Genomic DNA, 22,360 nt, shown 5'->3' on the forward strand with positions numbered 1-22,360 from the left:
GGCAACTCATGTCCCTTATTCACTAGTCCCTGCAATTCCATTAGTAAAGGTTAAGTGGAAACGTTACTATTTTTAGTACCTGTTTGCTAGCGGTTCCAAGCGAGCTGACCTGGGCTGTCGGTCACTAATTGGGTAAGGGGTAGTCACTAGTTACAGTATATTTTATTAACTACTATCTTTAACCATTAAATTGTTGTACCCTGGCCTTATTGTGTATATGACCGTTATAGCAATTAGCATTAGGTAGCGTTAGCTTACCCTCACACGTCTTCTAGTTTGTAACCTTCAGTTTAACCACTCCATGGCTTCCCACTCTCTCCTGTACTCAGTGACAGTGGTGGCAGTGGTAGGGGTTTGCCCTGTAATTGTTGGGTTGCTGGTTCAAACCCTCACTCTCTGTCTCAGTAGTTGTTTCCTTGGGCAAGATGCTTCACGCTCCTTGCCTGCTGATAGCAGTCAGAGGGATCGGTGGCCCTGATTGTATGGCAGCCTCACAGGTGAGTTTGTCCCAGGGCAGCTGCGGCTACAATGCAGCTTACCACTGTCAGTGTGTAAATGACAAGTATGAAGCTGGTACACTGCTTCATAATCTGGACAAATTGCTGTAGTTGATGAATGCATTAGTTCAGCTTTCTATCAGAAAATCCTGGCGGAGAATGTACCCCCATTGTTTTGTGATATTAAACTCAATCCCACTTGGATTATGCCCTAGGACAAAGGCAGTTAAAGAGATTATGTTATTTCTAAAGAAGATTTATTTTAAGGTTTTTATACACCCTCAACATTGGTGCCAATAAGTGTGGAGGGTACATGAAACCATTGTGTGACAATCAGATTGATAAAACTTTCAGATTTAAAAATGTTTCACAGCTTGGTATTCTCCCAAGCATAATGGCACAATACATCTTTACATGAATTCTTTCAGTGTTTTCTTTTTTTAATTTAAAAAAAGAAAACAATATTGTAACTTCATATTGTTTTGGGTATACTGCCTAGGTCGATTACAAAAGCATGCATTTAAAATGTTTGTATTTTACTAAAGAATATAAGTTAACACTAAGTTTAATATAGACGGGCTTAAAGCCTGAACATTGGACAGGAATATATTTTGTTCTTTGTACTTGCTTTCCATCCTTCATCCAGCTCTATCTAGGGAATACCCGGTGTGGTCGTATCCCTTCGAAATGCAAAGATGGCGAACCTGCTCCCTCCCCCAGGCATTAAGGTCTTCCGCCCGTTCACCCAGAAGTCACTGGTGGAAATCACGAGGCTCGAGGAGGAAAGAAAGAAATCAGCAGAAGCAGAAGGCCATGACCAGGGTGAACCAGTGAGGCCACACCGTGATCTGGAAGCTGGAAAGAGTCTGCCCCTAATCTATGGAGACCCTCCTCCAGAGCTGCTAAACACACCTCTGGAGGATCTAGACCCCTTCTACAAAGCCCAGAAGGCCAGTCTGAGTCCATCTCAGCAGAACCACACAATTGCTCACGTATAGTGTTTGATAAGCTTAATTTTGCCCCCACATGACACATCATTAAATGTGATAGGATTTATTACTCAACATACTTTTCTGTAATTACAGCTGCATACTACATTCTTTATGCAACATTTCAAATATCATTAGTGGTGTGCATTTGCTGCAGTTAAATTTTATTGTAATAGTTAGTGTTTGTCATCACTAATGACTGGCTGAAATGTTCAGACATAGATTAGTTTTTAGAATGAATCTGTTTGTTTTTCAGACATTTGTCGTGATCAGCAAAGGAAACACAATCTACAGGTTCAACGCTGAGCCGGCTTGTTACATTCTCAGCCCCTTTAGTGTGATCAGGAGAGGAGCCATCAAAATTCTTATACATTCATATCCTTTCAACTGTTTAATCCCCATATTTTGACGTTTACCTCTTTTTTATGAATGAAAGCGGAAGGTCTTTAAGATGTTTCCTTAATTCTGAGTTAAATTATTTAGCATGTTCATCATGATTACCATTCTGTCGAACTGTGTATTCATGACAATGAGTAACCCACCAGCATGGAGTAAAACTGTTGAGTAAGTGGATTTATTTCACTATTTTTCTGTCTTCGATAACTTATATGCTGCTGCTTTTCTCATTTCTGACAGATTGTCTGCTTCAGGTATGTTTTTACAGGAATTTATACCTTTGAGGCAACAGTCAAAGTGTTGTCGAGAGGTTTCTGTATTGGTTCTTTTACATTCCTTCGAGATCCATGGAACTGGCTGGATTTCATGGTGATCAGCATGGCGTAAGTATCTGAAAGTAGTTTTATTCTTGTGGTCTTAAATAGTAGTACTCTAGGCTCTCTGAATGTTCTTTCACAGTTTTTCCTTGGACATTGGCAGCCTTCTGTTTTGAGTCCTTGAACCTGATCGTGACTGCGCACATTGTGTAATTAGAAACATGAGAAAAATGGAGTAAACGTTTCAGCTCTAAAACAGTGTCTATGGAAAATGAGCTGTTTCTGGGTGGATTGCATATGGAGTAACAATAGATGTTACAAACGTCACCTACAGGTGCACTTAGACAAAGAAAACAGCGTTGTGTAAAGTATTTGTCCTCTTACAAATTCCTTCTATTTTTGCTTTTCATTTTGCTTAAATGTTTTAGATCTTCAACCAAATGTTACTGTAAAATACAAAATTAGCTAACAAGATACAAAATGCAGTTTTTAAATTACAATTTTCTTTGTAATGGGAAAAGCAACCTTAAAGCAACTTGGCGTTATGGTTGCCCCTTTGTTAAATCATGAATTAACAGTGATCAACCAAATGTTTTGGAAAGCTAAGTTAATTTGTTTTCCACCTACACCTCTATGTGATGTTTGCAATACTTGTACAGTCATAAATCACTTAAATACATCCCATCTGGCAACATGAAATAGGCAAATGCTCTCAAAAAACAACAAACCATGCCCTGATCTAAATACATTTAAGAAAAGATGAGAAAAAAGTAATTTACATCCATTAGGCTATAAAGGATTAAGAGACAGAGACTCACACATGCAGAATCATGACATTACTGGGGAAACTTCTTTTTCAGATTTTGCCAAGTTGATATAGTAGATACGTTGTTTTTTGTCTGTATAAATGAGATCATAATTTGAAAAAGAAAAAATCTGCAACTTCCTAAAATCCTTTTTCCAACTACTCTACCCCAAATCAATCTAATAATGGCTGATGGTGATACACAAGGGTTTGAAAAACTGCCTAATTGTTTTGAATCAGCAGTGCGCTGTGTGTTTTCAAGTGTACTGTGATACAGCAGCAATGTAAAGCAAGTGGTAGACATATTGCAAACTAGGTAAGTGGTGATTGTTTATTTCTTTGTTCAAAACTTGCAAAGAATCCTGGCATTCACAGTTTCTTTGTTTGTAATATGTAACTGTAATTGCCAAAGCAGAGGTAAAGGGTTTCGAATGGATGTGTTGTACTCTAGTGTAACTTAATACAGTTCCAACAATCTGATACATTAAATGTACATGAACAGCAAATGCTGATTTGATACGTCTAGATTCAGCTATTGACTGTGATTCAACATTATTCGACACAATTTGATGTGGTATGATGTAATGCAACACAATAAATTAGGATACACATTCTTTCACAAGATGGCCAATAATTCCTGTACACTTGCAATTGTAATTTAATTTCACAACAAAAAGAGAAAGCCTAGAGATCTCATAATCAAGACCACATTAGAAGATTACAAGAGGCTCTGGCTCTTTCAAAGGAAAATCTAATGAAATAAGAGATGACTCAAACACTTTCGAACTGTTGGTGCTTCTGGTAAAGGATTTATAGTACATGCTTTGTGTCTTACTTAAAAGTCATTTCCAAACCAATCTTGAAAATTGCTATTGCACTGATTTGTATTGTATTTTAGCCAATATCCACTTCTAAGAGTGAAGCACCGAAGCATCACTAGAAATCATGTTTCTTTTGTAATTTTAGTTGGATGATTAATTTTCATTCTTTTGATTCTTTCCTAGCTATGTTACTGAGTTTGTTGACCTTGGCAATGTGTCAGCCCTCAGGACATTTCGTGTACTTCGAGCCCTAAAAACAATTACCGTAATCCCTGGTAACCTCAGCGTCTTTCCTTTTTAACTTATTTGTGTTTATTTATATGTTTTTTTTTTAACAACATATTGAAAGAGTGATATTCATTTGCTTTTTTTTTCGAGCTGGTTAATGTTGAATGATCGTTTTTTAGGTCTGAAAACCATTGTGGGCGCTTTGATCCAGTCCGTGAAGAAAATGGGGGACGTCATGGTCCTAACCGTCTTTGCCCTTGCAGTTTTTGCCCTTGTTGGCCTCCAGCTTTTCATGGGAAACCTGCGTCACAAATGTGTGCGATGGCCCATTCTGACAAATAAAGGATTGTTTGAAGTGTTCAATGCCACCTATGCTTTTAATGGAACAATGTACCTCAACACTACCATGGGTATCAATGAGCCAGCCTACTCCAATAGTACTTTTGATTTTACTGAATATATTGAAAATTCAGGTATGTTTGCCTTTTGTTTTAGTCATTATTTCATGGCCATATTTCTTCCCAGTAGAGTTAATTTCAATGTCTTCTCTGCTTACAGAAAATCACTATTTTGTAGAAGGCAGTCAAGATGCTCTAATTTGTGGCAACAGCTCTGATGCTGGGTATGTTTTACTGAACATATTTTGCTAATGTTTTTAAGATGCTTGTGTTCTGTTTAGGCAATTATGTCAAATGTTGTAAAATAAAGTTAAACTTAAAATTGACTCAAAGACAGATGTACTACAAGAAAGGTGCTGAGAAATGTTAGTTAACATTTTTCCATGTTGATAGAAAGTGCCCAGAAGGATACACGTGTATGAAGGCTGGCGGGAACCCTAACTTTGGTTACACCAGTTACGACTCTTTTGGATGGGCCTTCCTTGCACTGTTCAGACTCATGACACAAGACTTCTGGGAGAATCTTTTCCAACTGGTTGGAACTTAATTTCTTTTATATTTCTTTGTGGTTTGTTAAAATGATTACATTTATAGTGAGAAAACTGTCCTAAGTTCTTTTAGCTTTTTTCTTCTAAAAACAGACACTACGGGCAGCTGGTAGGACATACATGCTGTTCTTTGTGGTGGTTATCTTTCTGGGGTCCTTCTACCTCATCAACCTCATCCTGGCTGTAGTAGCAATGGCTTACTATGAACAGAATCAAGCAACTCAACTGGAGGCCATCGAAAAAGAGGAAGAATTCCAGCGGCTTTTAGAACAACTAAAAAATCAAGAGCAGGTAACTGCACCAAGTCATATTTATCCAAGACATAAATTATACTACAACCACTGGGCCGGAATTGACATTTTTCCAGAAAGTGAAAGTAGATCTATACAATACAGTTGTGTTTTTCAGTAAACTGATGTCTTTTAGTCTTCTGGACTGGTCACATTATTGGATACACTGTTGCTAGTAGCATGTTGGAAACAACCTGAATTTAGAACCGCATTAACTCTTGACAGCATAGATTCAACAAGATGTTGAAAACACTTCCTATAGAGTTTGGTCCATTCCAACATGATAGTATCAAACAGTTGCTGCAGATGTGTTGGCTGCACATTCATGATGCAAATCTCCTGCTCCACAATAGAAGGTCTCTTGGAATGAGATCTGGAGGCCAGGGAACTGTTATGTTCAAGAAACCAGTTTGAGATGATCTGAACTTTGAGGCATTGTGCATTATTCTGCTGGAAGGAGCCATCAGAATGTGGGTACATTGTGGTCATAAAGAGATAGACATGGTCAACAACAGTATTTATGTAGTGCGTAACATTCAAACAATGCTAGCTTGGTCCAAAGGGACCAATAGTGTTCCAATAAAATATGCCCCACCCCATATTAGCTCTACCACCAGCTGAACCTGTTGATATGAGACAGGATACTTTTATGTTGTTTAGGCCAAATTCTGACCATACCTCTGAATGTCGCTCCTAAAATCGATACTCAGTATTTTTCCAATCTGTTATTTGTGTTCTTAGCTGGCAGGATTGGCACCCAACATGGTCTTTTGCTGCCGAGTTCTAATACCAAGTATTAATTAAGGAAGGGAAGTATGGACGAGGTAAAAATGGAGGAAGGAAGGTTTTCTAACCTTTGAATTACCTTTGATCCGCCAGCTTCTCACACCAGAATTGCCATGATTAAAAAAAGGAAAAGAGAAGCATCTCTGTGGGTTAGACAGGTGGTGTGTTTTCCTGAAACAAACTTGTGTCTCTGCTGATGGGTTTTGTCATCTATGGCTTTAACATATGTTCTTTCTGTCCAGAAGGTCACTCAAATCCTGGTGGGCTGTTGGTTCTGGTTCAGTTTGTAGGATTTCTAGATGGTTTATTGCATTGGATTTGGTGATATGAAGGAAAAAGCAAAACAGAACTCTTGCAAGAATTTTATCTTGCAGAATTTAAGTGTGCACGCAAAAAAATATTTAAGTCAACCAAATCTGACAAGTTGAGCAAGCTTTCTTCTGACTTGATTGGGCAAAGCATTTTGCTGGTTCTGCCTTTGGAGCCCTTTATTGGCAGCAGGCCTTATCAGCCAATTAGAAGCCTACTTGGGAAATGTGTTAGTTAGTTATTTTAAAAGTAAAAATGTTAGCTCTTTGTATTTATGCTCTCTTCACATATGACCACTTACAACAAGGCAATACCTTTTTTAATTAATACCCACATTTAAATCGCACTATTTTCTGTTCAGTTCAAGTCTTAATGTTTTAATTAGCAGGCACAATTTCATGGAAGCCTAGCCACCCTGACCAGTACGAAGTCCCTAAGTCAACACACATTATCTAAGATGGTAGATGATGAACATGGTCTCAAACATGATGAGACTGTAAATGACTGCAACGGAAAAGTTGTTCCTCTTTTGATGATCCGAGCACCCACCATGGATGAGGTCAGTTGGTCATGTGTACACTACAGTTACCCCAAAAAGGAGAGACGCTATGATCTGTTTACGAATATATTTTTTTCACATCATTTAAGGAATTTCTAAACATATTCTATAGTCTGCTGTAGATTATGAAGTCAAAGAGAAGTCACTGAGCTCTCTGCACAGCACATTTCATCTGGATGAACCTGGCTTGAGACAGAGATCTGCCAGTGCTGCGACTGTGCTTTCTGCAGTTGCCATGGAAGGTACGGCTCTAATGTGATGCTAAAAACTGCCAAACATAATTAATAAATAGTAGATTTGATCTCTATCAATCATTCAAGTGAAATTAGTCACAGTAAAAGTAAGAAAAAAAGTAAAACCCGTATGACAGCATGATTTCCAACCTCGCAGCATCTAAATAACAGTCCCAGACAGGGCTTAGTGACAGGGCTTAGTGACAGCTAAAACAGCCGTAGCAATCACTTTTTACATTTAACTTGACATCCTAAGATCATCATTTATAAACACGCATTAGGTGTTTCACGACCCAAATTACAGTCCACTACTATCCACTAGCTTAGATGATCAAACAGATGTTAACACTGAACAGTATTTTCTCTGAAGAGAACAGTAGCACTGGTATTGGCTTTCCACATTGAGACTAATCATGTTTTATCCCTCATAAATCCCTGTCAACATTTAGTGTCATGCCCTTGTGGTGTTAAGCTTGGGCTAATTTAGTCTAGTAAACAAACTGTAACAGCAATGACATGAATTTAGCTGCCACACACAGAATTATGTAATGGATATATGCAGATAAGCATTATATGCATGTTAATGACAGTGTAAATGCAGTATATACAATAATTTCCTTTTCTTTAATATGATGTTTTCCTTGTTTGTGTTTGTCTAGAGTTGGAGGAGGCTCAGAGACCATGCCCACCTTGCTGGTACAAATTTGCAAACATGTTCTTGAAGTGGGATTGCTGCACCACTTGGATTGTTTTTAAAAAGTGGGTACACTTTGTGGTCATGGATCCCTTTGTTGACCTCGGTATTACCATTTGCATCGTGCTCAACACCCTTTTCATGGCGATGGAGCACTACCCCATGACCCCAGAGTTTGACAACATGCTCTCAATAGGAAATCTGGTATGTATTTACCACATTTAATCTAGCTGAGAAATGCTCCAACATGTCAAACAAAGTTTTATTTGTGCTTTTTAGGTTTTCACTGGAATCTTTGCAGCTGAAATGTTTTTCAAGCTCATCGCCATGGATCCCTACTACTATTTCCAAGTTGGCTGGAACATTTTTGACAGCATCATTGTCACTCTCAGCTTGGTGGAGTTGGGACTGGCAAACGTCCAGGGTCTATCAGTCCTAAGGTCCTTCCGTTTGGTAAGACTCAGTGATGATCAGAATACCCATTTACTGCGCATTTTATTTTTTTCAAGTTATATTGTGTGGAGAAGCTATAAGTAGACAGTATCTTGCCTGCTGTTAGAGCACTCTTAATCAGGGTAATTACAGTGCCAATTTAAGAATAAATATAAAAAAATCAAGCCAGTCACATAACTTGTCAAGAACATTGTTTTAACTGAAGCATGAATTCTACCTTTCCAAATGACAATTGCTACTAATAAGAGGAAGTGGTAAATCACATTTACTACTAATCAGTTGTTGTTTACTGACTCGAAATTAATTAAAAACCAAAGAAAGACTGCCAAAAAAATAAAAATAAAAAAAGGAAGAAGAAGAGGATTAGAGCCAACAGGATAATCCATTTTGTTTCAATGTCAGACTAAATCAGGACAGGGATAGTGCAAGATGCCTTACTTTTGGTCTGACACATGCTGCTGTTCACCAATTTGGATCCAGGTTAAGTTCAACCCGGTTCATCCAATGATGATCAAATCTTTATTGAGAACAAACATTTGTCTGGCTGGCCATTATGTCACCTTTAGGGTGGACCAGATTTACAGACTACTTTTTGGCAATCGATGTCTGGATTCCAAATCAGGAAAGCTAATTAAGATTTAAACATGGTTGAAAAATAAAAGCAGAGTATAAAAGTAGATAAATTGGTGTAGCATACAATGTTACACCCTTTCAGTCCACAAACATTGATCAGGCCTTATGATTGGGTTGGGTCTTGCTTCTTTGGTGGAGAAAAGTTTCATAGAGTCTAATTCTGTTGGTATCTTTAAATATGGTACAGTTTCTGCAAAAAAGGAAGACTCGTGGACTTTCTGTATGGCATCTTAACACAGAACCAGTGTAGCTGCAAAATATCAGCAATGACTTTAGTCACAATGATGGTGTTTTTTCTTTATATAGGCATAAATGGACCTTTGAAAGGTCAGAAAAAATAACATATGTTCAGAAACCAGCCTGTTATTTTGAAAAAGCCGCTCTCAACTGCTAAACTAAAGGTTCCTTTTGTCTAAAATTCTGGCTGGCTGAAGTAGACAAGATAGCAAAAAAAAAAATCTTTAAGTGAAAGGTCAAAAATATGGCTTATGATGCATTAACATGTCAAACTCGAAACTGTCCTGTCAGTTCACATTAAAATTTGTTTCTTTTGTAATTTACCTATTGAAGTGTATTAGGTTTGGCAAACAAATCTGCATGCACAAACGCTCCTGATTTCATCGTACCCAGCTCAGTCTTGCACTTCTGCTGCACTTCTCCCAGAACAATAACTAATACTGAGTATTACTAAAAGGGAACATGCTGTAAGCCTAGGAGGGAAGAGGATGTCTGTATTATAAAAAGGAAAATGATTAGGAGGAGAGACAAAATTATTTCTGATAGACTTAGTTTATAACCTTTAGAATAATTTATCAGTCATGCAGTTAGCACTATGGTTTAGAACGTTTTACTTGAATGGACCATGTTTGGTTTAACCTTACTTTAACTTATCTATGATAACTTTTCTCTTACTTTTAAAATATCATTTACTGCTGCTTACTGGTGATAAGATACTTTTTGCTCATAACTACTCAGCAACTCTTAAGTTAAATACTTCTACTTGTCTTTTTATTTACACTGAAAGTTTTTTCTGTTATTCATCATTGGCTGTCTGTATCTCTCTCTTGTGATGGAGATAGCTTCGTGTCTTCAAACTGGCAAAGTCTTGGCCCACACTCAACATGCTTATTAAGATTATTGGTAACTCAGTGGGAGCTTTGGGAAACCTGACCTTGGTGCTGGCCATCATCGTCTTCATTTTTGCAGTAGTGGGCATGCAGCTCTTTGGAAAGAGCTACAAGGAGTGTGTTTGCAAGATCTCTGCAGACTGTGAGCTGCCTCGCTGGCACATGAATGACTTCTTCCACTCCTTCCTCATCGTTTTCCGCATTCTGTGCGGCGAGTGGATTGAGACCATGTGGGACTGCATGGAGGTGGCTGGACCTGCGATGTGCTTAATTGTCTTCATGATGGTCATGGTCATTGGAAATCTAGTGGTGAGTATAACAAACGAGAATCGGTTTTTGTCTTAAGTCTAAAACATTCCGATTTGCAAGTGGAATAATTAGTTTTTGTGCTGCAGTGAGGGCCAGTATGAGTAATACTCAAAATAGATGTGTTTTTCTTGGCTCAAATCACTTGAACCAGCAAACAGTGGTTTTGACTTTGTGTATGTGCGAATATTTGATTAAAGTAAGCCTACTACTGCGTAGGGAACAAATACAGACAGCTGAGGGAGCAAAGCTCAGGTGGCAAAAGGACTTACCGGTTGTGAAGTAAAAGTCATTTCATAGCAGAGTTGATAGTAACTGATGTAGGAATAAATCTTGCTTCCTTATAAGCAGGAATAAGAGCAGAGTTGATGCATATATAAGACAAATTATTGCACTTTTAAGGCAGTATTTTTTAGTTGATCGAATTTAAATAATGATTAAAATCATTCTATTTCAGTAGTATTTCCTTTCAGCTTATAGTATTCTTACACTCATCAGCCACTTTATTTTATTTACACCCTGCTAGTACCGGTTTCGACTCTCTTTGGCCTTTTGAACTGCCTTATTTATTCATGGCGTAGAATCAACAAGGTTTTTGAAACATTCTCTGAAGAGTTTGATCCAAACTAATATGAACCAATTTGAGATTATGTGATGTGGTGCATTATTCTGCTGGACATAGACATCAGAAGATGGGTACACTGTTGTCATAAAGGGATGGACATGGTCCGCAACAAAACTCGAGTAGGCTGTGGTTTTTAAACAATGATCAAATAGTATCAAGGAGCCCCAAAGTGTGCCGAGAGCATGTCCCTCGCACCATTATTACACGCACCAACCCTTACTGTTATTACAAGGCAGGGTGGATTCATGCTTTTATGTTGCATACATTAGATTCTTAATGTTACAGCTGAGATCAAGACTTATTGGACTAGGCACATTTTTACAATTTGTTATAATGCGATTTTGGAATCTTAGCCTCACTTTTCTGTTCTTTGCTGACAAGAGTGGTGCCTGGATTAATCTGTTGCTGTAGCCCATCTGATACAAGGGTTGACATGTTGTGTGTTAAGAGACGATATTCTGCATACCTTGGTTGTAACAAGTGGTTATTTGACCTTCTGTTGAATTTCTATCATTTGGAACCAGTCTGCCCATTCTTCTCTGACCTCTAAAATACTTAGGCAGCCCATCTGGCACTAATAAACCATAACAGGGTAAAGCTCACTTAATACCTTAATTGTATAGGCGTAGCTGTAAAACAATGTACAGTGAGTGTGGAGATAATTTTGTGTTTCACTAAAACTAACCTTTAGTCTTCTAATCATGAAGTGTTAATTCTTTTCAACTTCTTTATTGTTGGATCTGCTTTGGTGCAGCTCTGTTTATCCACCAGCTGATCTTTACTGATTCACAGCTCTTGTTCTGGAATGAGAGAAATCAGCAAGTCAATGAGACCACGATAAACCTGACAAACAGGAAGTGAGAAATGGATCACTAGAGTTAACTAAAGATAGCTGCATCTGCAGTAGGAAGATGACAACATGTTTATTGATGTGATCTGTTTCTTAGCAAGACCAGAGTTTTTATTTTAATTTTATATATATTCTTTTTTTGCAGCACTAGAGGCCTTTATTTGTACTTTTTTGGACAGTAGGTTGACAGGAAAGAGGGCAAAGAGAGGGGCAGACATTTGGTAAAGGTCGCCGGGTCCAGGTCTCAAACCCGGGACAGCCGCATCAAGGACCATAGCCTCTGTACATGGTTGCACGCTTAACCCTTACACCACCAGTGCCGTGCCCCAGACTTTTGTTTTTAAAATTGTATATTTTTAACATTTCTGCTGACCTCAGTAACTTCATAGGGACTTGCATAGACCTGCATAAATGCTAAAACTAAGCTCCAAACCTTATTCATTTTGTGCTATTCGCATGTGTTAAACATCAGCATTATGATTTAAAGCATTACCTCCATCAATCTTTCTACTTAGGTATTGAACCTCTTCTTGGCCTTGCTGCTCAGCTCATTCAGTGGAGACAACCTCTCAGTAGGGGATGACGATGGAGAGATGAACAATTTGCAGATTGCAATTGGGAGGATCACACGAGGCATTGATTGGTTAAAAACATTTCTCATACAAAGAATCCAGCAAATACTTGGTAAAAAGCCCAATGAGCCCGATAAGGACATGGTGGACGATGGCAAGCCTAAAAGTGAGGAAATTGAAATGAACCATTTGGATGCCTGTCTGACTCTTAAAGCATCAGATAGGATTTTAGATGGCCCAGTGCAAAGCCAACCCTCAGGATTCATTGTGGATGGAGAGCTCAGTCTGAACGTCCCAATCGCTGAAGGAGAATCTGATTATGACAATCTGAGTGAAGATGATGAGGATGATGAAGAAGATTCAGAAGATAGTGATCATTCCGGGAGCCCACTGCAGAGAGATTATCAACCAAACACAGTAAAGAAAGTGAAGATCTATCTATCTATCTATCTATCTATCTATCTATCTATCTATCTAGCTCTCTCTCTCTCTCTCTCTCTCTCTCTCTCTCTCTCTCTCTCTCTCTCTCTCTCTCTCTCTCTCTCTCTCTCTCTCTCTCTCTCTCTCTCTCTCTCTCTCTCTCTCTCTCTCTCTCTCTCTCACTCTCTCACTCTATCTCTATCTATCTCTCTACCTACCAGATATGTAGCTAAATGGTGTTAGTTAGTTAGTTAACTCAATGAGCTCACTTCAAAGAAAAATAAATGGGTATCTCCCTGTCTGTTCATCCTTCCACCAGTACCATTATTATTGTGCTGGTGATGCAATTCCCAGTATATTTTACAGTTCCATTAACTAAGAATATACCCCTTACACAAGCATCAAATAATGATTAAACAAATGCTTACATTTTCATTTTGAATGACTAATGTGTTTGCAGTCACATGTCTCTTGCTATCTTGATTATTGTTTTATTAATGAACTATTCCAGAAAAACCTAGAAGATGAAAGTAGCATCCCAGCGAAAATTAAAGTAAGTCTATATGAGTAACTCTTTTTACTAGTGTTTCCACCTGAAGCCCAGATAGATACTAACGTCATACGTTATTTTTTCAAAAAATGAGCATGAAGACGGGGATTCTTCAGTCTGCAGCTCAGCTGACTATCAACCTCCTGAGCCCGAACCTGAAAAGGAGGAAGAAGAGGAACCAGCTCCTGTAGAACCAGAGGCCTGTTTCACTGACAGTATGAGCAAACACTCATAAAATATCTTATCAGTAAATTATCACTGACCATTGTGGAGTAATCTCTTTTCTTTTCTTTAGACTGTGTGAGCAAATGGCCATGTTTGACAGTGGATATAACCAGTGACAAAGGTAAAAAATGGTGGAATCTTAGAAAGACTTGCTTCACCATCGTGGAGCATGACTGGTTTGAAACCTTCATCATCTTCATGATCCTCCTCAGCAGTGGGGCTCTGGTGAGGGCAGTCATCGCTCCAACAAATTCAGAAATGTTCATTGTTCCTATAACATTTAGATGATGCTCCTTTTTCTGCAGGCCTTTGAAGACATATACATAGAAAGACGACGAACAATTAAAATAATTCTGGAGTTTGCTGACAAGGTTTTCACCTACATTTTTGTCATTGAGATGCTTCTCAAATGGGTTGCGTACGGCTTCAAGACCTACTTCACCAACGCTTGGTGTTGGTTAGACTTTTTCATTGTAGATGTAAGTGTAACAGTGATGTTCTAAAGTTGCCCTGAACAATTTGCAACAGAGAACACAGATAGAAATGTTTAACAGCAGTTTAAGTTTAAGCTAACCCCTGAATAGGAATGTTTTTTATTCTCTGGCAGATTTCCTTGATTAGCTTAGTTGCAAACTGGATGGGCTACTCTGATCTTGGTCCGATCAAATCCCTGAGAACCCTCAGAGCGCTGAGGCCTCTTCGCGCACTTTCAAGATTTGAAGGCATGAGGGTATGCACGTTTCTTTTGGAGTATCAACAGCACCATTTTACTTATTTGCATGTCTAACAATACCTTAAATTTGTTAATCCATGTTGTTAATCTATGTTGACTGCACTGTTGTACTACACTGATTGGCTACCCCTTTTTGCTTGCTGATTGCATTCTCACAACATGGCTGTCTGCTGTAGTAGAAGTAAGTGATTTGAACTTAGTTTGAAACATCTTAAACGATTTGTTCTTTGGTCTACCAACAAACATGTTTTTTGCATTAATTCTCCACATTTCCAGATAATTCAGACAAGGTCCTTTCTTTTGGCCAGGTGGTGGTTAATGCTCTTGTTGGAGCGATTCCCTCCATCTTTAATGTCCTGCTGGTGTGTCTGATTTTCTGGCTCATCTTCAGCATTATGGGAGTTAATTTGTTTGCGGGAAAGTTCTACCGTTGCATCAACACCACCACAGAGGAACTTTTTCCTATAACTGAGGTCAACAATCGAAGCGAGTGCTTGGCCCTTAAAGAAGCCACCGAGGAGGCTCGTTGGATTAACGTCAAAATCAACTATGACAATGTTGGGAAAGGCTACCTGTCCCTGCTTCAAGTGGTGAGGATTCCTGTTTTTGTAAACGTATGCAATGATCTTTGTTTGGAAGGAAATGTTTGTCTTTTTTGAAAAATAAAATTCTGACAATATTCTTTATGATTACAGTCAACTTTTAAAGGTTGGATGGACATAATGTATGCTGCTGTGGACTCAAGAGAGGTATTTGTCTTCATTATTACGTTTACATGTGTAATGCATATGAGCACCTCAGATCTGACTATTTACAAACATTTATTTACACTATAAGTTTTTTCAAAATGCTTTCTTTAAATCCAGTCAAATTAACTTCTTATCTTGCAGATATCTCAAAACCTTCCAGAAATTAGTTATTTAAAATATTGCTATGCTCTTATCAAATGCTATTTCTTTAGATGTTTGTCAATACATATGCAATTTAAATATGATTAATCTTAATTTTAGAATTTAGAAAGCTTTAAAATAGTCCATTAATAATTCACAATTACAAAAACTCCATACTCTGAAATGCAAACATGTGTGTTCTTCAGTCAAATCATCGGTGAAACCTTGAAGGAGTAGGTAGCCCCAGGCAACAACAGATTTATCTACAACAGTGATGTTTTGCATTTCTTCATACTCTCTGACATAAAAGAATGTTGAAGGAAAAAAAAATAATTTCTCTCTTTGGATGGCCAAAGTCTTGTTCCACATGACTCCCAAATTCTATCTCTGGATGGTTGACCGGCCAGTTGTGTGTTCTCCTGGGAAAGCTGCTTGCTTTTAGAGATCTGTAAATATTACCCCAGAAAAAAGAAAGATTCAGATAAGATGAGATGAAAAAAGTAACAATCAATAAGTTCTTTCCAACCAATGAGAACTAGTCCTGATCAATGTGCCAGATTCTGTGGTGACAATTGTTTTCGTGCACCACACGCTTTGTATTTCCATCAAGTTTTTATGTGAAGTTCCAACAAGTTTAGTGTTGTTTTTCCTTCAAGCTCCCAGCATCACTCAGTTATTGTATGCAATTTCCCTCTGGTGTGATCCAAAGAGGAAAACCATCCTATGACCTGGGCCAGATAGGCAAGCCACTATTTTCCTCAAACACAGAACAATCTCTGGGTCATTCAGCCTCAGAGTGCTGAGATTCGCCCTGGTCAGTTCAGATGAGAAATAGGTCAGCGAAGTCGCAAGTCAAGACATCAATGCAGGTTAACCGGGAGGGGAAATGTCAAGATCCAGACCACAGAGTAAGGCCTTCTTATTGCTCTGATAGGGTGGCAATATGGTCGGAGACACTGATGCAGCTAAAGGTCTTCCTTCTTTTTATTGTTTTTTTTTTCTTTTTCCCCTAACATTTTAACCCTAGATTATAGTTTCCTTTAAACTTCAGAGAGGTCAAGAAAACCTGTATATGAAAGTAGTGTAAGTTTTATATTTGTTATTCTCTGTTATAGACTATTGAGAAACATACCTTAGAGGGAATAATAGTTAATATAATTCTTGCTTTTGAGCAGTTAGATGCTAAATAAATCTGTTTTTGATAAATATACAAAATCCGTGTTTAACATATTAAGATCCCTCACTGATTTAGAGAATCTATCTATTAGATGAGTTTTTCAATAGATAGGAGACAAGACTAATATATTTATTTTTGAGACTGTTGAAGATTCAACAAGACTGATACATTCCTGTTGTTACATGTAGTCTATCATATGGTAAACGTAGAAAGCAGTAAATACTGTACTTCTCCAATTGTTTGTGTTTTAGGCCTATGTTTTTTGTCTGCTTCTCAATTTAGGTTGAGGAGCAACCATCTTATGAAATCAACCTTTACATGTACATCTATTTTGTCATCTTCATCATCTTTGGTTCTTTCTTCACCCTAAACCTTTTCATTGGTGTTATTATTGACAATTTCAACCAACAAAAGAAAAAGATAAGTACTTTCATGAAAGCATGCTGCAACAATAAAGAAAATTGTGATTTATTTAAGAACAGCAATTTGACAACTTAAACAACTAATTCATTATTGTTTTGTCTTATGTCTGCACTTTGGAGATCAAGACATTTTTATGACTGATGAACAGAAAAAATACTATGAGGCCATGAAGAAACTCGGTTCCAAGAAGCCACAGAAGCCAATTCCACGACCAACGGTATGCTACTAATTTAGGGCAGCAGGGCTGTTTTAGTCACTCACAGTCATCTAAGTATTTAATTAATTTTGTTTAAACACATTTAAGGGAATTACATTTTTTTAATGGTCAGCAAGGAAAAAAATGCTGAAATAAATCCTATGAAGAAAGTATGGATCAGGGGCAAAAAGAAACTGTAGAGCTTTTTTCTGTAGTGACATGTAAGAGCCAAATAGGGCCAGTAGGTGTCATTGTCAGTTCTCAGGACAATGCATTATTAAAATCGTTCCAAGTGAGACCAAACAAATATCTACATAAAATGATGGCAGATGGAAGTTTAGGTTTAACTCACCAGGGGAAGATGTTTGAGTTTAAGGAGGAAAATTCAAACTAGTGCAAAGGACACCAAATCTGAGCGCAGAGGGGGACATGAACATATTTGTTAGCAAGAAAGATTTGTTTTTGCCATGTGACAATGAAGGGTTGTGAGAGAAGACAGTACAATGTCTAAAGCTTTTTCCATGCTGCTTGCCTCACCTTCCAGCATGTGGTCACAGAAATTCAGGAAACCTCGATACTCTCTCCAAACATGAATTGTGCTATGATCAATGTTATCCTCAAGCCAGATAAACATCCAACATTTCTATCTAGCTACTGTCCAATGTCACCTTTACATGCAGATCCTAAAATCATCTACAAGACGTTGGCCACCAGGCTTGAAAAGACAACGCCTCATATGATTCTCTCCAGGTTGGATTTATTAAAAATTGGTATGCAATAAATACTACTGGAATACTCATCAATTTAGTAGACTTTTGTAACTTCCAAAATAAAAGCTTTTTAATTCATTTGATGCAGGAAAGGCTTTTGACAAGGTTAACTGGAAATTTCTGATAGCTACCTTACACAAATTTGGATTTGGACATACAGTTTTGTCATGGATCAAACTACTATATAGTTCATCTAATGCTTGTGTAAAATACATTCTTTGAATATCACCAACTCAAATCTACTATTATCTATTATTTACCTGATGACTACGTACTATACATGCTCTTTGGCACTGTCCGCCTGTCTATGGCTTCTGGCTAAAAGTACATGAAGACCTATCAACATGCCCCAGAGTATACAGTTCCAATCTGGTTTTTCAGTGTCTCTCCTGCTTACTACTGACTCTGTTTCCAGTCAACTTTAAGGTAAGCGGAAGAGGTAGATGGATGAAAACAATGCGTAGTGGCTAAAACCCAGTTACTTTTTCTGACAAATGTTTCTTCTAAAATCTGTTGTTTGTTGTGCTTTTAGGTTTTGAAATAAATTTTCTTCCCTATCCATGTCTTTCAGACCTTCTGAGCTTTATAGAATAGACAAATACATTTGAAATATGAATGGACTCCCTTAAGGTTTATTTTAGCTCAAGATGCTCCTCTGTCAAGCCCCATCCATTCAGCACCTTAATAGATTTAGGTGTAGGCTTAATGGTAGTAGATGCTAATTCTGATTTTGTAACTGTAAGTTCTTCTTAATGAGATTCTGCTTTAAAAGGCTAGTTTCAAGTTTGACTGATAACAGAGGAGCTTGTCATAAACAGAATGACAGTTTATACAGTGACCCCTTCACTGATTGTTTGGACAAGCCCACTAACCCTCTCTGTGTCCCTCTGACTTGCAGAACCCAATCCAGGGGATGGTTTTTGATTTCATCAGTCAGCAGTTTTTTGACATCTTCATTATGGTTCTAATCTGCCTCAATATGGTCACCATGATGGTGGAAACAGATGACCAAAGCCCAGAGAAAGAGGATTTTCTCTTTAAAATAAACGTGGCCTTCATCATTGTCTTTACCGGAGAGTGTGTGTCGAAGCTCTTTGCGTTGCGGCAGTATTTCTTCACCAACGGATGGAACATTTTTGATTTCATTGTGGTCATCTTGTCAATAGCTGGTGGGTACAATATCTTACAACTGTTTTTACTCAAGAAAAAATCCAATATCATCATATTATATATTGTTTCTACTTTGATTTCAGGAACAATGCTCTCAGACTTAATTGAGAAGTACTTTGTTTCCCCAACACTCTTCAGAGTGATCAGACTAGCCAGGATTGGCAGGATTCTGCGCCTTATTAAAGGAGCTAAGGGTATCCGGACGCTTCTATTTGCCCTAATGATGTCCCTTCCTGCTTTGTTCAACATTGGTCTTCTGCTTTTTCTGATTATGTTTATCTTCTCCATATTTGGCATGTCAAATTTTGCCTATGTCAAGAAAGAAGCTGGAATTGATGACATTTTTAACTTTGAGACCTTTGGTGGTAGCATTATCTGCTTGTTTCAGATTACAACATCTGCTGGATGGGATGGGCTTTTACTTCCAATGCTGAACAGGGAACCTCCAGACTGTGATCCCGAATTTGAGAATCCAGGCACAGATGTAAAGGGTAATTGTGGAAACCCAGGAATGGGTATGATGTTCTTCTGCAGTTACATCATTGTTTCATTCCTAGTGGTGGTCAACATGTACATTGCCATCATCTTGGAGAACTTCAATGTGGCTCAGGAAGAGAGCGGTGACCCACTTTGTGAAGAGGACTTTGAGATGTTCAATGAAACTTGGGAGAAGTTTGACTTAGATGGAACGATGTTTATTGAGTACAGCCGGCTCTCAGATTTTTGTGATACTTTGCAGGAGCCTCTCAGGGTTGCCAAGCCCAACCGGCTTCGTCTGATTGAAATGGATCTGCCCCTGGTTATTGGGGACAGGATCCACTGCTTGGATGTTTTGTTGGCTGTTACACAGATGGTATTAGGAGACACGGTGGAGATGGCAGCAATGCGGGAGAGCATTGAGGCTAAGTTCATTCTGAGCAACCCCACAAAGGACTCCTTTGCACCAATTACTACAACAGTGCGCCACAAGGAAGAGCAACAGGCTGCTGTCATCCTTCAACGAGCTTACCGCAAACATCTTCTGAAGCGTTGCATACGCCATGCTGCCTTTATGCACAGATCGAAGAGGATTGGTAGAAAGGACAAAGATGATAATCCACCTGAAAAAGAGGGGTTGCTTGCACGAAGGATGAGGGTTCTCTATGAAAGTAATGTAGACTTTGCTGATAAAATGGAGCAAGAGGCTTTAAAAACTCTAGCAAGCCAAGAACTTCTTAATACAGACTGCAAAGGGTCCCAGTGTGATCAAGAGCCTCCTGTGCAGAATATGATTGTTGTTCCTGTTGAAATTACCAATGAGTTGTTATTACATTCTGCCCACCAATCCAACATCCTGTAATGTTACAAGAAATCTGAGACAGCCACTTGTATGAAAAACTGCTTAAATATGTGTTTCACCTTGTTGTATTTTTACCAGTTACCAAAGCAATGCTATTAACAAAAATGTTTACAGGTTTCCCACTTTAAAAATGCTGAACTGTTTAGACTTTCATGTTGCTATTAACCATTTATTAAATTCTGCTCAATCAAATGATGATTGCTAATATTATATTTTGTAATTTTTTCCAAAAAATATTAAAACTGTTGTCATAAATGGATTTGTTTTTCTTTACACCCTTGTTTAATTATGCTTTTTGCAATGTGAATATACTCAGAAATAGTTGGGTCCCCTAAATCCTATTTTGCATGTTGGAACCCAACTACTTTGGAAACATGGCTATTAGGTCTACATCAACAATGACCTTGCTTTTAAAATGGAAATGAATAATGGGGTTATCAGCACCCCATAGTATCATTCAGTCACATCTGAAAGCAAACTGGGGAAAAGTGTTATGCTCGATCCAGTTATCTTAGACATTAAAACCTGGACTGTGACGTCTGGGAGGTCTTTGCTGCATGAAGTCACATGCAACTTGAGGTGGCTGTGGGTCATTGGAAAATATAGGCATTTGATAACGTCTTGGTGAATTTGATTTAAGCTTTGCCCCATATAAGTGTTATACATTTTTATAAGTGTATACAAATGATAATGATTCATAGTCTAAAAGCACTTTGAGTGGTCAATTAATCTAGAAAAGTACTATGTTCAGTCCATTTACTGACATAATTATATCTTTGTCGAAAGCTAGAAAAACAGTTATGATTTCCTGAACATTGTCACACAGCTAACTTCTGTTGGCAATAGAAATAACTAACAATGCATTTCTCCATATTTTATGAGATTTAAAGGAAGATGTTCAAAAATTGATGTACAATGCTTAATGAGATACAACCAGCGGAAGTGCAAATAAACAGTTTATTTCTGTCACTTTCAACTTTAGTATATGCAGCAGCCATTATGGATTTCAATGTCCAGGTAGGTCAGAAATGTCTGACTTTCCAAGTTTCTGTTCAGCAATTCATAAAGTTCATATTCTTCTTCATATTCTTAAACCACTTCAGCACAACACAACTTCGGTGTGAGTGTGTGAGAGTTGCAAATGTTCAATGGTTGTTAGACTGATTCCTATTCATGCTCCTCTTTCATTAAAGGTGACCATTGTAAAGTATGCTTTTTTGTGTTAGAACTGAATTTTTATTTTCCTTCATTCCAGTCAGAAAAATCTGTGAGAACTCCCTGCAAAAGAGGAAAGTGACTTTGAAAGTTATAGTTTTTTTTTGACCAACCCCAGACCCAAAATCCAACATGGCTGCCCCACAATAAAACATGGTGATAACTGCGACGATAAACTGTTTATTTGCACTTGTGTTAGATTGCAACACACACTGTACATCTACTAGTGAACATACTGGCATTACATTCTAAAATACAGGAACATATAATAGATTTGTGTCACTCAGCAAGAAATGAGCAAACACCACACTTTTTCAGACTTCCAGTTTTAACCATTTGAAGTTGGGATTCCCATTTCAGAGTTTTTAATTTTGATAGTAAATGTAACTCAGAGCTGGACCCTAAATTTTCAATTAGGAAATATTTTGTATATTTGTAAATTAGTATGTAAAAACAGTATACTAACAGTGTTAGACCCTAGTTAGCTCATTCAGAAAGGCCTATTTCATATTGCACTATTTAAATCCCTTACATGTTGAAATTAGTGCAGTTGTCCAATGTTTAACAATATTAATATTTTCTTAAATTCCTTAAAGATAAAGGTTTAAACACTATACATTTTATGCTAATTATGACTATGCACTGTTAAGTCATTGAAACTGATGATGTTTTTTGGAGCAATGTTTCTATGTTGGTATCTGTTGTACATTTGTAAATAACCACAGGTGCAGACTTTGTCTTTAACACTTCTTTTTAGGGTTCTGAAACCTTTGATGCAAAACACATCCAGCTGATATTCAGCTTAATCAAATATTT

General features: G+C 37.8%; 1 protein-coding gene across 3 annotated transcripts; it reads left to right on the top strand.

The window, feature by feature from the left end:
• Positions 1-1,864: 1,864 nt before the first annotated feature.
• On the top strand, positions 1,865-20,584 carry scn4aa (sodium channel, voltage-gated, type IV, alpha, a). 3 transcript variants are annotated; one of them, XM_047377607.1, is made up of 24 exons: positions 1,943-2,050; positions 2,137-2,265; positions 4,009-4,100; positions 4,233-4,526; positions 4,612-4,675; positions 4,845-4,986; positions 5,093-5,290; positions 6,770-6,943; positions 7,056-7,185; positions 7,836-8,074; positions 8,150-8,323; positions 10,036-10,392; positions 12,380-12,853; positions 13,368-13,409; positions 13,501-13,621; positions 13,702-13,856; positions 13,937-14,110; positions 14,239-14,361; positions 14,673-14,954; positions 15,060-15,113; positions 16,714-16,851; positions 16,967-17,071; positions 18,719-18,989; positions 19,074-20,584. In XM_047377607.1, the coding sequence occupies exons 1-24, from the start codon at positions 1,971-1,973 to the stop codon at positions 20,327-20,329; spliced, it is 5,268 nt and encodes a 1,755-aa protein (XP_047233563.1). In that variant the 5' UTR covers positions 1,943-1,970; the 3' UTR covers positions 20,330-20,584. The 3 variants fall into 3 exon arrangements, with proteins under 3 accessions (XP_047233565.1, XP_047233563.1, XP_047233564.1); XM_047377609.1 differs by lacking the exons at positions 18,719-18,989; positions 19,074-20,584 and adding an exon at positions 17,731-17,812 and having other exon boundaries at positions 1,865-2,050; XM_047377608.1 differs by lacking the exons at positions 1,943-2,050; positions 2,137-2,265; positions 4,009-4,100 and having other exon boundaries at positions 4,475-4,526; positions 4,849-4,986.
• The last annotated feature ends 1,776 nt before the right edge of the window (positions 20,585-22,360 follow it).

The sequence above is a fragment of the Girardinichthys multiradiatus genome, chromosome 10, assembly GCF_021462225.1.
Source record: "Girardinichthys multiradiatus isolate DD_20200921_A chromosome 10, DD_fGirMul_XY1, whole genome shotgun sequence".
In the NCBI taxonomy this organism is placed as follows: Eukaryota; Metazoa; Chordata; class Actinopteri; order Cyprinodontiformes; family Goodeidae; genus Girardinichthys; species Girardinichthys multiradiatus.

What these genes read in the sequence shown, in the direction of transcription:
- scn4aa (XM_047377607.1), top strand. Translation starts at nt 1,971, where the DNA reads ATGTTCATCATGATTACCATTCTGTCGAACTGTGTATTCATGACAATG. An exon ending in TTCATGGTGATCAGCATGGC is followed by an intron (nt 2,266 to 4,008) that starts GTAAGTATCTGA and finishes ATTCTTTCCTAG; the next exon opens with CTATGTTACTGAGTTTGTTG. An exon ending in GGGAGAATCTTTTCCAACTG is followed by an intron (nt 4,987 to 5,092) that starts GTTGGAACTTAA and finishes TTCTAAAAACAG; the next exon opens with ACACTACGGGCAGCTGGTAG.